Source organism: Garra rufa, chromosome 15 (assembly GCF_049309525.1).
Source record: "Garra rufa chromosome 15, GarRuf1.0, whole genome shotgun sequence".
NCBI classification, from domain to species: domain Eukaryota; kingdom Metazoa; phylum Chordata; class Actinopteri; order Cypriniformes; family Cyprinidae; genus Garra; species Garra rufa.
In genome coordinates, this window is record NC_133375.1 from 26676644 (window position 1) to 26691986 (window position 15343).

A 15343-nucleotide genomic window follows, 5' to 3' on the forward strand; every position below is an offset into this window, starting at 1 on the left:
GTTTCATTCTAAACTGTTTTAAATGGTTGTACTGAGAGTATGAACAATGTGCCACTGCTGGACACATTCCAGTGACCCTCTCCCCCTGGTTATTTAGCTAAACTAACACAGAACAGCATTTAACTGTGTGCTTTAGCTGACCTGTTGGCGGTACTCTGCGCCATGTGTTGCTGTAAAGGACTTGAGCGGTTTCTTATACAGCTTCTGTGAGTAATTGCACCTTTAAACTGAAATTCTGGGGGAAAATGGTTCCAGGTGGTTCTAAAATAAACAAGCTGTGTTAATGAATACATTTTAAAAGGTAATATTAAATATTTTCTTTCGTTATATGGTCATTTTATAATGGGTACACTCAAGTTAATACATGTAGAAGCTGTTCATGAGCACCATAGAAGCTCATAAACTCTGAAATGTTTAGTGTATAAAGTAACAACTTTCTCTATTTGTATTGCATTTCAGGTGTTCCTTGCATCTCTGAATCTCCTTCGAATGATTCTGAGCGAGTTTATTCCCAATCATCAGCTGGGCAAATCTGAGATCAGTCACTGTGTGGAACAGACTTGGAATAATCTGCTCTCCAGGACCGGAGAATCAACCCCGAGACTGAGAACACTAGCTGTTACCTTTATACAGGTCAGTACAGACTTTGAGACACTTTATCTGTATACATCTGTAATGAAGCAACTCTAGCAGCTATTCAGGTCATTGAGTGTGGAAAAATTCCACTCAAAAATGTCAATAGAAAAAACCCAGTTAACTATTCTTAACATGCTATGATGACCTGACATGCTAAGAATCTTCACAGATGACTGGGAGTGAATACTGTCTGAAGACATTATATATACTGGTGGCTTTGTGAAGTGAATTTTACTGTGAACTGAAATTTTCAGTTATTTGTGGTTTACTGTTAGCATGAATAGAGATCTTATCTTTTACCGAAACCTATAAGACTTCCTCATTTCACTATGCCATCATTTGTCTGATACAATTTAATTTCATAAACCGGTCTGGACACAAAACACTTTAAAAAACTCATAAAGAGAGTTCTCTGGAATGTAAAAAAGTCCCCTATTGCTAACTGATGGTCTTTTCATATTTACTTAAAATTAGCATGAATGAACATCAGAATGTATTTTATTTCAACTGCGGAAAGACGTCAATACACAATTTTTCAAGTTTAAGTCAACTGAAGCTAATCTACTAGTCTCCTGTCTGATTTACTTGTTGGACAAAATGGTGGATTCAGCGTTATGATTGGTCAGATCGCCTACAAATCAAATTTTTTGTGAGGGGTCAATTGACTTTGCAAAACCATGCTGTAGCTGCATTGATAACCAGTGGTACAATCACAGTGTACAATCTTTTAGTAGATTGTATAAAAGAAATGTAATGTATACTTCTTATATATGACCCTGGACCACAAGACAAGTCATAAGGGTCCATTTTTATTAATTGAGAGTAATACATCATCTGCAAGCTGAAATAAATAAGATTTCCACTGATGTTAGGATACAACAATATTTGGCTTTGATACAACTATTTGAAAATCTGGAATCTGAGGGTGCAATATAAATATTGAGAAAATCATCTTTGAAGTTGTCTAAATGAATTTCTTAGCAATGCATATTACTAATCAAAAAATAAGTTTTGATATATTTACAGTAGGAAATTTACAAAATATCTTCATGGAACATGATCTTTACTTAATATCCTAATGATTTTTGGCATTAAAGAAAAATTGATAATTTTTACAGATATACCCATGCTACTTTTTGTGGTTTTGTGGTCACCAGTCTTAAGTCGCTGGGGTATATTTGTAGCAATAGCCAAAAATACATAGCATTGGTCAAAATTATTGATTTTTCTTTTATGCCAAAAATCATTAGGAAATTAAGTAAAGATCATGTTCCATGAAGATTTTTTGTAAAATTCCTACTATAAATATATCAAAATGTAATTTTTGATTAGTAATATGCATTGTTAAGAACTTAATTTGGACAACTTTAAATGATTTTCTCCCTATTTTGATTTTTTTGCACCTCAGATTCCAGATTTTCAAATAGATGTGTCTCAGCCAAATATTGTCCTATCCTAACAAACCATATATCAATAGAAAGCTTATTTATTGAGCTTTCATATGATGTGTATATATCTCAGTTTTGTCAAATTTAACCTTATGACTGGTTTTGTGGTCCATGGTCACATATGTATTAACAAAAAGTTGAGAATGTGTCCTAGACGGATTGACTTGTTGTTCAGTAAAAGGTCATGCAAAACAAAGGCCGAAAAATACTTTATCTTGTGACAGTCGTCATGTGATAAGGATGGAGATGTTTTAGGTTCCTGGAAAATTAAAGATGTTTTAATGTAGTCTATGAGTGACAGACGCTTATTTGTGTTGCTTTTGGTTGTTGATAAACAGGTTGCGTCTCTGTCAGCATTGTGTGAGAAAACTTGGTTGTATTTCGAACTTTTGTGACTCATGCTTCTGGATGGTGGAAAAAGTACATAAAATGCCACACCTTTTTAGGAATAATTTGATGAATTATTTTTATCAATGCTATAGAATAGTATAAATCATACAACCCAATATTATGTTAAATCATAGTCATAGTCACTCATTGAAGTGCTTAAAGTGCCCCTATTATGCCATGTTAAAGGTAGTTAATATTGTTGTAATAGTCTCTTAAAACAGGTTTACATGTATGCAAGTTCAAAAAACACTTTAGTTTTCTCAAAAATTAGATTTAATTTTACCCCGTTTCTAAATGATTCGTAAACGACTCGTGTGAAGCAGTTCGAACAATCAGTCTCTCTAAACCCCTCCTTTCCGTGAGCCCTCACTGCTGTGATTGGTCAGATGGTGCAGTCCTTTTGGATTGGTCTACCGCTTCAGCGCAAAACGAAACGCCCATTGGCATAACTGAATGACAGCTGTGGAGACCTGTTAATGCATAGAAAAGATAGCCTCGATTTTACCCTATCAATTCGAGCCGGAGTCTGACGATGAAACGGTTGAAGTGGCACATCGACAAGAAACTGTTTTGCAAGCATGACTGGAGCAGGACGTTTCTCAGTGGGTGTCATATTATAACTGTGGGAAGTGCTTGCAATTTGCTTTTGTAAGCGAACCGGGCACACCTCTACGTTGTGAACTTCAACACTGTAACGTACAACCCATAACACTGCGTTAAGCCATCGTTTATCATTATCATTACTTAAACTAATAAGGCAGACAGACAGTCAAGCTGCATCAATCACAATTTTTAGACTACATTGCACTCACAGCTGAACAACAGAACTACAGAAACGCAAGTTAGCCGGTTACCAAGACATGTGCGGGGTTGTTACACACCATAACGTACACAAAGACGTATTTTGAACGATCGCTAGAAAATACAATCATCAATTATTAATCATACTTACAGGTAGAAGTTCAGAGGAGCAAGCCGGTCCAAATAAACTGGGCACTGATCCATTTTTTAAAACCAAGCGTTTGGTGAATCTCGCGTTGTAACGTTACTCCCCAAGATTGGAAAAACAGTCATCAGTAAAATGACGCGAACACAACACAAGATTGGCATTGGACTGCTGAGGTGTTGAAAAAATTAATGTTAACCACTCATTCTTGGTAGTTTCATTTTTCGGAAGGGCATATAAAACAAATTCACTGGCAGGGCGTCTTCTTGACATGATGTAACGTTAATCCACGTGAAAATGGTAGGCCTACTGTTTGTGGGCGGGCAAGTTGTTCGCGAAATTGAACGTGGGCGGACATTACGCAAATGTGTAGCTCGTGACGTGTGGCCGTTACAGAAAAAAGATTCGAATTGCTGACGACTCGTTTAGGCGAATGTGAGCCGACTCTTTTTTTTGTTAGACAAAAACTTCATTTATAGTGCACTGTCGGCGTCACAACTTTGCAGATAGTTTATGTTCACATACAGCTACATGACACACTACATGAAATATCATATTTGAAAAGGCATAATAGGGGCACTTTAAAATATCATCCTCAAACCTCTTCTAGAAATAACACATACAATCATTGCCACCTGGCAAAAACGTAAAAAAGTATCTGTTAATGTCTTGAAAAAATGCCCTTTTGTCAACAGTGACAAAAGCTGTTGATTTGACGTAACATGAGTGATAGCAGCCGTTGGCAGTGTATTTGGGTGTGCCTGACTATATAACAAACTTTAGTAAGAGTTGGGAGTCTTTTGGGAGTAAAGACAGTGGAGTTCACATATGATTACTCTTGTGTCTAAGTCTGTAATCCAGTGTAGGCAAGACTGAGAAGTTATAGGAGAAGTTCACTTCCAGAATAAAAATGTTGTGATAATATACTCACCACCATGTCATCCAAGATGTTCATGTCTTTCTTTCTTCAGTCTAAGTCCATGTAATGGACTTTAATGGGGAACAACAGGTTGAAGGTCCAAATTGCAGTTTCATTGCAACTTCAAAAGGCTCTATATGATCCCAGCCAAAGAATAAGGGTCTTATGTAGCGTAAAGATTTGTAATTTTCTTAAAACAATAAAAATGTATATAAATGTATAACCACAAATGCTTGTTTTGCACCAGCCAGACCTCACGCATTATGCAGTCACGTTGGAAAGGTCACACGTGACGTAGGCAGGAGTTCCGACCCAGTGTTTACAAAGTGAACATGCAAAGAAAGTCAAACAGCCTTTACAAAAAAAAGGTAAAACAACAACGTTGGACGATTTTAAAATTGGAAGAGAGAATGAGATGGAGATTTTTGCCCTACCCTACCTCTTTACACTGAAGTACACAGTAAGTAATGCGTAAAGTTGCGGGCACGCATTGCAGAGCTAGTGCAAGACGAGCATTTGCTTTTTTGTTTGTTTGTTTTTAGAAAATGACCAATCATTTCGCTAGATAAGATGCTTATTTCTCGGCTGGGATTGTGTAGAGCTTGTGTTTTGTAACTCGAATGCTGTTGTTTAAAGCTCGCTTGTGTGTTTGTTTTTGCAGGAAATGGCTTTATTTAAGGAGGTGAGAGCTCTGCAGATGGTTCCTGTTGAGCTTGTAAGGCCCATGCAGAGCAGTGTACCCGCTAGACTGGCACTAAGCAGACTGGAACTGCTGGAGAAGCTTCTAGAACAGCTGGGCACCAAGGACTCTGGCTTCACCCTCGACAACGTCATGCGGGTACTGGCCCAACTTCAACATTTTCTAAAATGATCTCACTGGGTGTCAACCCAATGACCTTCTGCTCAGTCAAGCTGTAAGCTTAAAGTTTAAGATTTTTTTAACTACAGCTTTAAAGTAGTAGCTCACAAAACTACAAATGACTACATTTATTGACCACATTATACATGAATGGTTATATACTAGTGGGAGACCACACACAACAACTGGCATTAGGTGCCTGCTGTGGTGGTGAATGTTTGCGATTGGGTGCATTTACAAACCCAAACTGTGCTTTAGCATTTAAGACCACGCACAAATATTTGATATTTAGGATTATATGGCCAAATTATCTCAAATTTAACCTTTTTGTTGGAATAATGAAGGTTAATTTCATTCTCACAGCTATAATTGAGATTCTTGAGGGCTTCGTTAAACTTAAACAAAGTGGTCTTTGTATGACAGAGAGGGTGTAGTCGACCCTACGTAATGTTTCTTAAAAGGGCTGTTCTGACAGCCAGTTGCTTATTCATGGCATATTTTATGAATGTCATCCAAGCACTGTCTCATTCTCTCTGTCTGTTCCAGCATTTAGTTGTACAAATTGGTCCAGCTGTTAAAATTGCGCTTCCTTAGGGTCTTAGTTAAAGACAGAGTTTTTATTTTGTTTTTCTTTTGGTACCTGTCAAGTTTAAAGCATATTTGCAATGCAAACTTGGTGCACTACTGCAACAGAAACTGTGAAAATTCACAAGGATCTGCAGTGTGCTCAGAGCTATCTGTGTTCCAGTTGGGCTTTGTAATTTTAAAACAATAGCTTCTTCTGGTTTTGTGTGTTGGCTTAGAACGTTTAGGTCACCCCACCTAGGTGGCCTGAAGTCTTTTTTTCTCCACATTGTTTAGCTATGTGGGTAATGGTATAAAGATGAGTTATCCAGCGATATTTTATGTTTATACACTGCCATTCAAAAATAGAATAGGATTTCAAAAATAAAATGTAATTTATTCCTGTGATGCAAAGCTGATGCAAATTTTTCAGCATCATTACTTCATTCTTCAGTGTCACATGATCTGTCAGATATCATTCTAATATGCTGATTTATTATCAATGTTGGAAACAGTTGTGCTTTTTTGGAACCTGTGATACTTTTTTTCAGGATTCTATGATGAATAAAATGTTAAAAAGAACAGTATTTATTGAAAATATAAATCTTTTGTAGCAATATACATTACCGTTCAAAGTTTGGGGTTAGTGAATTATTTCTTTGTTTGAAAGACATGAATACTTTTATTCAGCAAGGATGTGTTAAATTGATAAAAAGTGATAATAAAGACTTATAAATAAATTTTAAATAAATGCTGTTCTTTTTAACTTTTTATTCATCAAAGAATACTGAAAAAAGAATCACAAAGAATTAAAAAAAAATATTAAGCAGCACAACTGTTTCCAACATTGAAAATAAATCAGCATATTACAATGATTTGAATTGAAGACTGATGATAAATTCTGCTTTGCATCACAGAAATAAATTATATTTTAAAGTATGTTAAAATAGTAAACTGTTATTTTAAATTGCAATGATATTCCATAATATGACTTTTTTTCTGTATTTCTGATGAGCATAAGAGACTTCAAAAAACAAAAAAAAATCATACTGATACCAAACGTTTAAATGGATGTTAAATTTATAGATGCTTATTTAGTTAAATACTTTTTTTACATGCTAAACATTTAACACATCTAAATGTAATCTTTAGTAAATCTCTAAATAAACATCCACTTTTCATACTATACATTTATGTTTTGCATGTATGGTCTAAATTCACTTTATAGAATATAAAATGTTTGATTTTATATTTTAGTGTTTAGTACCAAATAATAATTTTAATATTGGCCATTTATTGTTATTGGTCATAACAATAAATAAAAATCAGCTTATTTTTATCAGCCAGATTTTTCATATTGTTGGATCCCAATGATCAAATTTATGGACTGGATACTAAAATTTGTATTATATCATCATTTATACACCCTCATGTTGTTTAAAACCGGTATGACATTCTTTCATGAGTCAAATAGACCACTTCTGGACATTTTTAGACAAGTCATACAGGTTTGGAACAACTTGAATAGCAATAAAAAAGACAGATGATTGCTTTTTTGTGACCTATTTCTTTAAGAGACATTTTTGCAATAACAAGCAATGAATCAGCTCCCAAATGTCCTTTTGAATATTTATTGGTTCTTTCTGTTAGTTTGGTCCTTTTTTTTTTTTATTGGCGATCTCCCACAAAATGGTTGCTGTAGGTTACATGCAGGGATGGCTGCTAAATGCCTCCTGCCTGCTGGTTTCCTGGGAGATGAGATGGGCTTTAGGGCACAGCAGAGAGGCGATTGGGTTTCCTGTAATTAAAATGAGAGATCCAAAGCCTGGGGGCACATGAATGGGATGTGTGTATGGAGAACGTGAGAGAGAAAGTGCAAGACAAATATTTTGAACATAAGGTGAAGGTTTTACAGAATGTAAAAGATATATGCTGCTTAATATTTTTGTGGAAACCATGATACATTTTTTTTCCCAGGAAATTTTTTTTTTGTAACAAAGCAAAGGTATTTTAATCAATGTAATTCATCCTTATGAATCTTACTAACCACAAAACTTTTACAATAGTGTATAAATTCTAAATTATTATACTGAAATGAATTAATAATGAAATATAATTGTCAGTAATGTATGTTGTGTTAGTTTCTGGCAGGTGGATTGGACCACAGCGCTGCCTCGGTGCGGGAACTCTCTGTGAGAGTTGTCCAGGTTATGTACCGTCTTCATGGAAAAGCAGTTTTGAATTATCTGCCACCTGATGACACCAGCACACGTAAAAATGTCCTCTACAAGAACCTTTTTGACTCACTCGCCACATTAGATGGAAACACCATCAACACGCAGGTAAAACCGGTCTGGAAAGCATTGTCAAGTTACATGATTGAAACGATTGGAATGTTTGTGCGTTGGCTCAGAGAATGTTGGGATACTGCATTTCAGCTTAAAGAGTCTCTCTTTATCACTTTTTCTACTCTAGAAGCCAAAAAAGGGGGTAGAAAAAGAAGATGGTGAGAAGGAAAAAGAAGAAATCAGAAGCTTACAAGAGCAGCTCGCAGTGCTGAAGGAGATCAGTGTAGGTTGAGTGGTCAGAGGTGGTTTTTAATGCTCTCACACAAAATGGCCTTCTTCAAACTTGGCATTAACATTTTTGTATCTGGAAGTTCTTTAGCTGGATTGCATGTGCAGCTGGACTGAATGCCTGTATAGTGAACACACATTGGTCATTAAATGTATGAATGGATGAATTCATAAATGTGTTAAAGATGTGAATGTGAATGTATTTTAGGAGAAAGGGAAGGATACCAAAGTACCTGAGAAAAAAGCTGAGAAGTCAACCAAATCAGGTGTGTGTAAACTGTTGTGTGTGAGAGTCTGTGTAAACTCTCTCAGTTCCTATACAATTGCAGCAAATACTGCAAATCATGCACAAGCAGGTCTTTTAGCCTACCAGCTTTTGTTCATGTTTTTGTTATAAGGCTTAACTTGTCACCATGTTAAATTATCGAGCTGAAAGAATGTAAAGTATTGAAAATATATCTTAAGGCTTACAGTCAAAATGTCTAATGGCACATTTTTAAAAAAAACTACATTTACATATCTCTGTATCTTTCTTTTTGGCTGGACGCCTGTATGCCCTTCTTTGTTTTCGCCTATGTCACTTTATGCAAATGATAAAAACAGTGAGAATCAGACCATCATTCATTTGAATAAATACTTTAATGTTATATAATAATACTAAAATAACACTGAAACATATGGAAGCTCGTTTTCATCACTGAATAAAAAATTAAAAAGGTTATTGTGACTTTTTCCTTACAATTCTGACTTTTTTCCTCAGAATTGGTAAATACAGTATAAACTTGCAATTGCAAGTTAAAAAGTCAGAATTACGGGAAATAAACATGCAGTTGTGAATTTTAAAGTCAGAATTGTGAGATATACACATTCTTTCTCAGAATTGCGATACAAACTCACAATTATTATTTTTTTTTTCTCAGAATTGTTATGTATAAACTCGCAGTTGGGAGTTTTAAAGTGAAATAAAATAAACTTAAACTTAAACTTTAAAGTGTGAAATAAACTTGCAATTCTGACTTTTTTCTCAGAATTGTGAAATATAAACTTGCAATTGCAAGTTAAAAAGTCAGAATTGCAAAAAATAAACACGCAATTGCAAGTTATAAAGTCTGAATTGCAAGATATAAACTCACAATTCTGACTTTTCTCAAAATTGCGATACAAACTCGCAATTCAAATTTTTTTTTATCAGAATTGTGATATAAACTCGCAATTTGTGAGTTATGAAGACACAATTCTTACTTTATTCTCAGAATTGCATAATATAAACTCACAATTGCGAAAAATAAAAAGTTAGTTGCATTTCTCACAAATGCAATATATCTTCTGACTTTTTTCTTACAATTCCTTTTTTTACAGAATTGTGGGATGTAAACTCAATTGCAATCAACTCAATTTTGAAGGGAAAAAGACTGATATGTTAGTTTATATGCGAGTTTATATCTAACAGTTCTGACTTAACTCGCAGTTGCTTGTTTTATAGTCAGAAATGCGAGTTTATGTCTCTCAATTCTGACTTTATAACACGCAATTGCGAGAAAAAATGTCACAGCTGTGAGATTTATATCTCAAGTTCATATCTCACAATTCTGACCAAATAACTCTCAACTGTGTTATATAGTCAGAATTGCAACTTTATTTCTCCAAATTTCGAGTTTGTCTCGCAATTCTGAATTTATAACATGCAATTCTGACTTTTTTCTCAGAATTGTGTGATATAAACTCGGAAATGCATGTTATAGTCCAAAAAAGAATTTGTTCTCAGAATTGCAAGTTCATATCTCACAATTCTGACCAAATAATCAATTGTGTGTTATAAAGTCAGAATTGGAAGATATAAACTCACAATTCTGCAAAAAAAAGGTCACAGTTGTGAGATATAAACTCGCATTTCTGAGAAAAAAAGTCAGAATTTTGTGTTTGTATCATGAAATTGCGAGAATAAGTCAGAATTGTGAAATAAAAAGTCACAATTACCTTTTTAATTTTTTATTCAGTGGTGGATTCAAGAAATTGAGTCTCACAGAATGTGATGGAAAAACACGTTTGTCTTGGTTTCAGCAGGTGTTAGGAAGGTAAACCAGTCTGTTCCTGCTGAAGCGAAAGGCAGCCAACCATCTGCAGCTAACTTCTTAGACAAGTAAGCACTTCTTTTTGACACTTCTTTGTTGATTCTCTCAGTCAGTGAGAGTCTCAATTTATAGAGAGTTTCTGGTTCAGTGCCACTCTGTGAAGTCAAGTTTTTGTCTTGTGTAGTTGTTATAAATGCACTAATATAATCTCACCAAGACATCTGGAAAGTGATAGCATAATGTGCAGTGCTAATGGGCTCTCATTTAATGAGTTTCTCTTTGTACTGCTGGGAAAACATCTTAATAGGATGAAATGAAAGATCAAATCAGAGTTGATGCCGGTTCTGTTTTGTGTCTAGTCTGTGTATTTTCTGTGGAGAGAGAGATGAGTCATTCACTGAGGACGGACTCGACCTGCACTACTGGAAACACTGCCCAATGCTGCAGCGCTGCCTTCAGTGCAGACAGGTGCACACACACACACACACACACACACACACACACACACACACACACACACACTGTCTTATTTCAAAATAGTTCATATTGATTAAACTACTACTTAATTTGCAAAGTCTAATGTAGTATGTTTGTGTGTTCATTAGGTGGTGGAGATTGCAAGCCTGACAGAGCACTTGTTGACTGAGTGTGAGCGGAGGGCAGATTTCACCCAGTGTCCTCTCTGCTCGGAAGCTCTTACTCGAGATAAGCTAACTGAACATGCTCAAAGCGCTGCTTGCAATCGTGAGTTTTTGTGTGGTTGCATAGAGTTTTTTTTATTTAATGCTCATCCAGAAACCACTCTCGGTGCTGTTACAATGTGATAGGCAGGGTACAAATTGAACATTTGGCGTGTCGTTCCAAACCTATAAGACCTTCGATTATCTTCGCAACACAAATTAAGACATTTTTAATGAAATCCGAGAGCTTTCTGATCCTGCATAGACAGCAACACAACTACCATGTTTAAGGCTCAGAAATGTAGTAAGGACATCGATAAAACACCCAATTTGAAATCAGTGGTTCTACTGTAATGTTATGAGGCTACGAGGGTACTGTTTGTGTGCAAAGAAAACAAATGTAACAGTTTTATTCAACAGTTTCTTCCCTTCCATGTCAGTCTCCACTGTGCATTCAAGAGTACCACGACATGAACATGTGATGCTGCTGCTTACAAGTAGAAGATGCACGCTGACAAGTCTTTGTAAACATTTCTAAAGATTTTGACAGAGTATGACTTTACTGTATAACTCACCTTACTTATTTGAACCAGAATATTCAGACAATGAATGAAGAGAAATGGACGTTCTAAGTCAGACTGATGAGACTGACAAGGAGGAGAAGAAATTGTTGAATAAAGTCATTATTTTTGTTTTCTTTGTGCACAAAAAGTATTCTCGTAGCTTCATGAAATTGTGGTTGAACCACTGGTGACACATGGACTATTTTATCGATTAAATCGGTCCTGACTACCTTTCTGGGCCTTGAACGTGTCAGTTGCATTGCTGTCTATGCAGGGTCAGAAAGCTCCTGGATTTCATCAAAAATAGTTTAATTTTTGTTCTGGAGATGAATGAAAGTCTTACAGGTTTGGAATGACATAAGGGTGAGTAATTAATGACAGAATTGACAACCCTTTAATGATAGGAATATTTTACATGTCACCACATGAATTTCTTAAGAACATTCTTCCTGCAACTTTTACCTGCATTTGGTGCTTGGCTTCTATTGTACATTAAAATCAGATAAGACAGCCAGTCTGCCAGTCTGTATTCATGTGAAGTTGACATGTTCACATAACAGTGCAGATTTGTTTGTTGAAGTGGAAAATTTAGCATTTTATTGTTTGGCAAAAAGTAAACGGTTTGTTTCCTGGTGAAGGGTTTTATTCTTTTGTTCTTTTTTGTCAGTGCCAGCTTCTGGAGAAAATTGTAATCACTACACACTAAACATTATTTGTTCGTAACTTGTATAAGCTCTTCAGCTAGAAAGACATTAGCTCCTTTGACACATGCAGTCTTTACTGTTAAATTACTGTTAAAAGATCATGTGTGAACAGGACCTTTTAAAAAATACTGCTAAATTTGTTGTTGAAGTTTACCGATATAAGTTGGAAAATTACCAGAAAATTACTGGTAATTTGCTTTGTGTGAACGCAGAACAAGTTCACCGGTATGAGCATGTACGAGTTCAGAACGTGCTGATGTAAAACGCCTACTCTGGGCCAATGACAACAGCTCATTTCCTGTTAATGATGTCACAGAATTTACGGGTATTTTGAAACTGATGTGTGAACAGTGCTTTACTGGTAAAAAGATGGAACATTGTTGCCTGTGTAAACAGCACATTTCTGTATTTACCTGGTTATGTCATTCTTTTAATTTTACATGACAGTGCAGATTTGTTTGTTGAAGTGGAAAATTTAGCATTTATTGTTTGGCAAAAAGTAAACATTTGTTTCCTTTATTCTTTTGTTCTTTTTTGTCAGCGCCAGCTTCTGGAGAAAATTGTAATCACTGTCCTCTCTGCCATGAAAACTTTGCCTCAGGGGAGGAGGTGAGATAACACACAAACACACCCATAAGGTGCCACTGTACATAACCAACTTTTATTGTCATTAACAACAAAATAACAAACAAAAAAACACCAGGTGCACAAATGCAAATCTACCACAACAGTAACAATAAAATGATTTCAGTTAAGTTTAAATGTAAAGATTTTTTAGCCATTACAAAAGACAGCCACAAGTCATGTAAAACACTCTCTTACGCACATACTTGCACTCTGTTCGTTGTCTTTTATTTTTCTGTACATGTCATACAGATGAGCTCATGACTGTGATTGTCAGTAGAGAGGTGTTCACTCGAAAGTCATTCATGTCTCTGCTCTGGAAAGTCACAAGGAGTACTACCTACAGCGGACAAACAATGTTTTACGTATTCAGTGTTTGATGTAACTTCTGTGTCAAATGAATATTGTCCAAATCGTAAACCTGTTAGGGTCACCCTGTCCCTGAAACACAGTGTGAGATTTGTTTTCTTCACATTGCAATGAAAATATAGTCAATCTTGTTAAGATAAAGAGAATGATGTTTGCCAACATATGAAGAATTTAATTCTGACATTGACCAAACTATTACATAAAAAGAGATACAGTTGTCTGTATCTTTAAAGATATCAATTATCAACTGATATCGTCATTGCGGTATGCCAAAAAAAAGATAAATATGTAGTCTTTGTCACTCATAGTTCACGATTATGATTAACAACACATTTCCTTTTATACAAAATAAAGTTTTGATTTTAATGTTTTTAAAGTATTCTCTTCTACTCAACAAGCCTGCATTAATTTTTTCCAAAAGACAGCAAAATCAGTAATATTGTGAAACATTTTCACTATTTAAAATAACTGCTTTCTATTTGAATGTATTTTAAAATGTAATTTATTCGTCTGATCAAAGGTTAATTTTCAGCATCATTACTCCAGTCTTCAGTGTCACACGATGCTTCAGAAATCATTCTAATATGCTCATTTGCTGTTCAACAAACATAGCAAATCAGAATATAAGAATGATTACTGAAGGATCATGTTAATAGAGTAGAAAGCTAAAAATTCAGCTTTAAAATCACAGGAATAAATCAAACAGAAAAGTTATTTTTAAAAAGTAAAATTATTGTAATATTTTACTGTTTTTGCTGTATTTTGGATCAAATAAATGCAGGCTTGGTAAGTAGGTGACACTTGTATATATATATTTCTTTTTAGCTGTAACTTGTGTACAATTATTTGTTTTAATAGATTTATTACTTCTTCAACACTTTAGTTAGTTAGAGTTTTTCATCTATTATTTTTTACTTTTTTTTAGTTCATGAAAACCTATTTAATTGTTTTTGTTTACATTTTAATTTACAATAACAACAGGATGCATTATTTGTTCTTAACTTGTATAAGCTCTTCAGCTAGAAAGACATTAGCTCTTTTTACACATAGTCTTTACTGTTAAACTACTGTTAAAAGATCATGTGTGAACAGGACCTTATCAAAAATACTGCTAAATTTGTTCTTAAAGTTTACCGATATAAATTGTAAGATTAGTAAATTACTGAAAATGTGCTTTGTGTGAATGCAGAACGAAATCACCAGTATAAGCATGTATGAGTTCAGAACATGCTTATGTAAAATGTCTACTCTGAGTCTGGGCCAATCACAATGCATTTACTCCATGCTGTTTTTGAAGTCAGAAAAATATCTAAAGTCGTCTAATACAGTGCACAACCATTTAGAGCTCATTTACGGTTAATGATGTCACAGAATTTACTGGTATTTTGAAACTGATGTGTGAATGGTACTTTACTGGTAAAAAGACGGAACGTTGTTGCCTGTGTGAACAGCACATTTCTGTATTTACCTGGTTATTTACAGCAATTTATCAATATTACTGTGAATCTGAAATGACATAACTAGCAGAATATCACATGATATGATGTAAGGAGGATTTTCCAATATGTAAGAGCTGATATTATTTCTGATATAAGAACGCTGATATGAAATCAAAACTGAAACCAGCTCCATAGATAGTGATTATTTACACGAGCAGCCATGATGATAAGTGAATAACTCCAGTATTAAGTGAGTATTAAAGTCTCTTACACACACGTTCATCATACAGCAGTGTAACAGTGCATGTCTTGTATGTGCAGGGCTGGAAGTCTCACCTCATGGGAATTGAGGGTTGTAAACAGAACTCACGGAGGAGAACGGTACAGCAGAGCACTCTCTCACATGCACAAGGTGATCATTCATTTCCTTTAGCCTCAATGAGACCTTTACAACCCCACACTGTCCCCTACAAGCCCCACATTGCCCCATAAAGACCCTATACATCCTATCCTATGTCCGCACTGTCATACAGAAGTCCATCCACCCCTCACAT

At 35.1% G+C, this 15343-nt stretch overlaps 1 protein-coding gene across 2 annotated transcripts in view; it reads left to right on the forward strand.

Annotated features, from left to right (window-relative positions):
* cep104 (centrosomal protein 104) overlaps nt 1-15343 on the forward strand; it is a 34557-nt gene that overhangs the window by 16199 nt on the left and 3015 nt on the right. Inside the window, exons 12-21 of one of the 2 annotated variants that reach the window (XM_073818876.1) lie at nt 460-633; nt 5001-5177; nt 7904-8104; nt 8238-8333; nt 8547-8604; nt 10400-10478; nt 10770-10878; nt 11016-11154; nt 12899-12966; nt 15111-15201. In XM_073818876.1, the coding sequence (XP_073674977.1) occupies nt 460-633; nt 5001-5177; nt 7904-8104; nt 8238-8333; nt 8547-8604; nt 10400-10478; nt 10770-10878; nt 11016-11154; nt 12899-12966; nt 15111-15201 (1192 nt within the window). The remainder of the gene's footprint in view (nt 1-459; nt 634-5000; nt 5178-7903; nt 8105-8237; nt 8334-8546; nt 8605-10399; nt 10479-10769; nt 10879-11015; nt 11155-12898; nt 12967-15110; nt 15202-15343) is intronic. The other variant, XM_073818877.1, reaches the window with a different exon arrangement.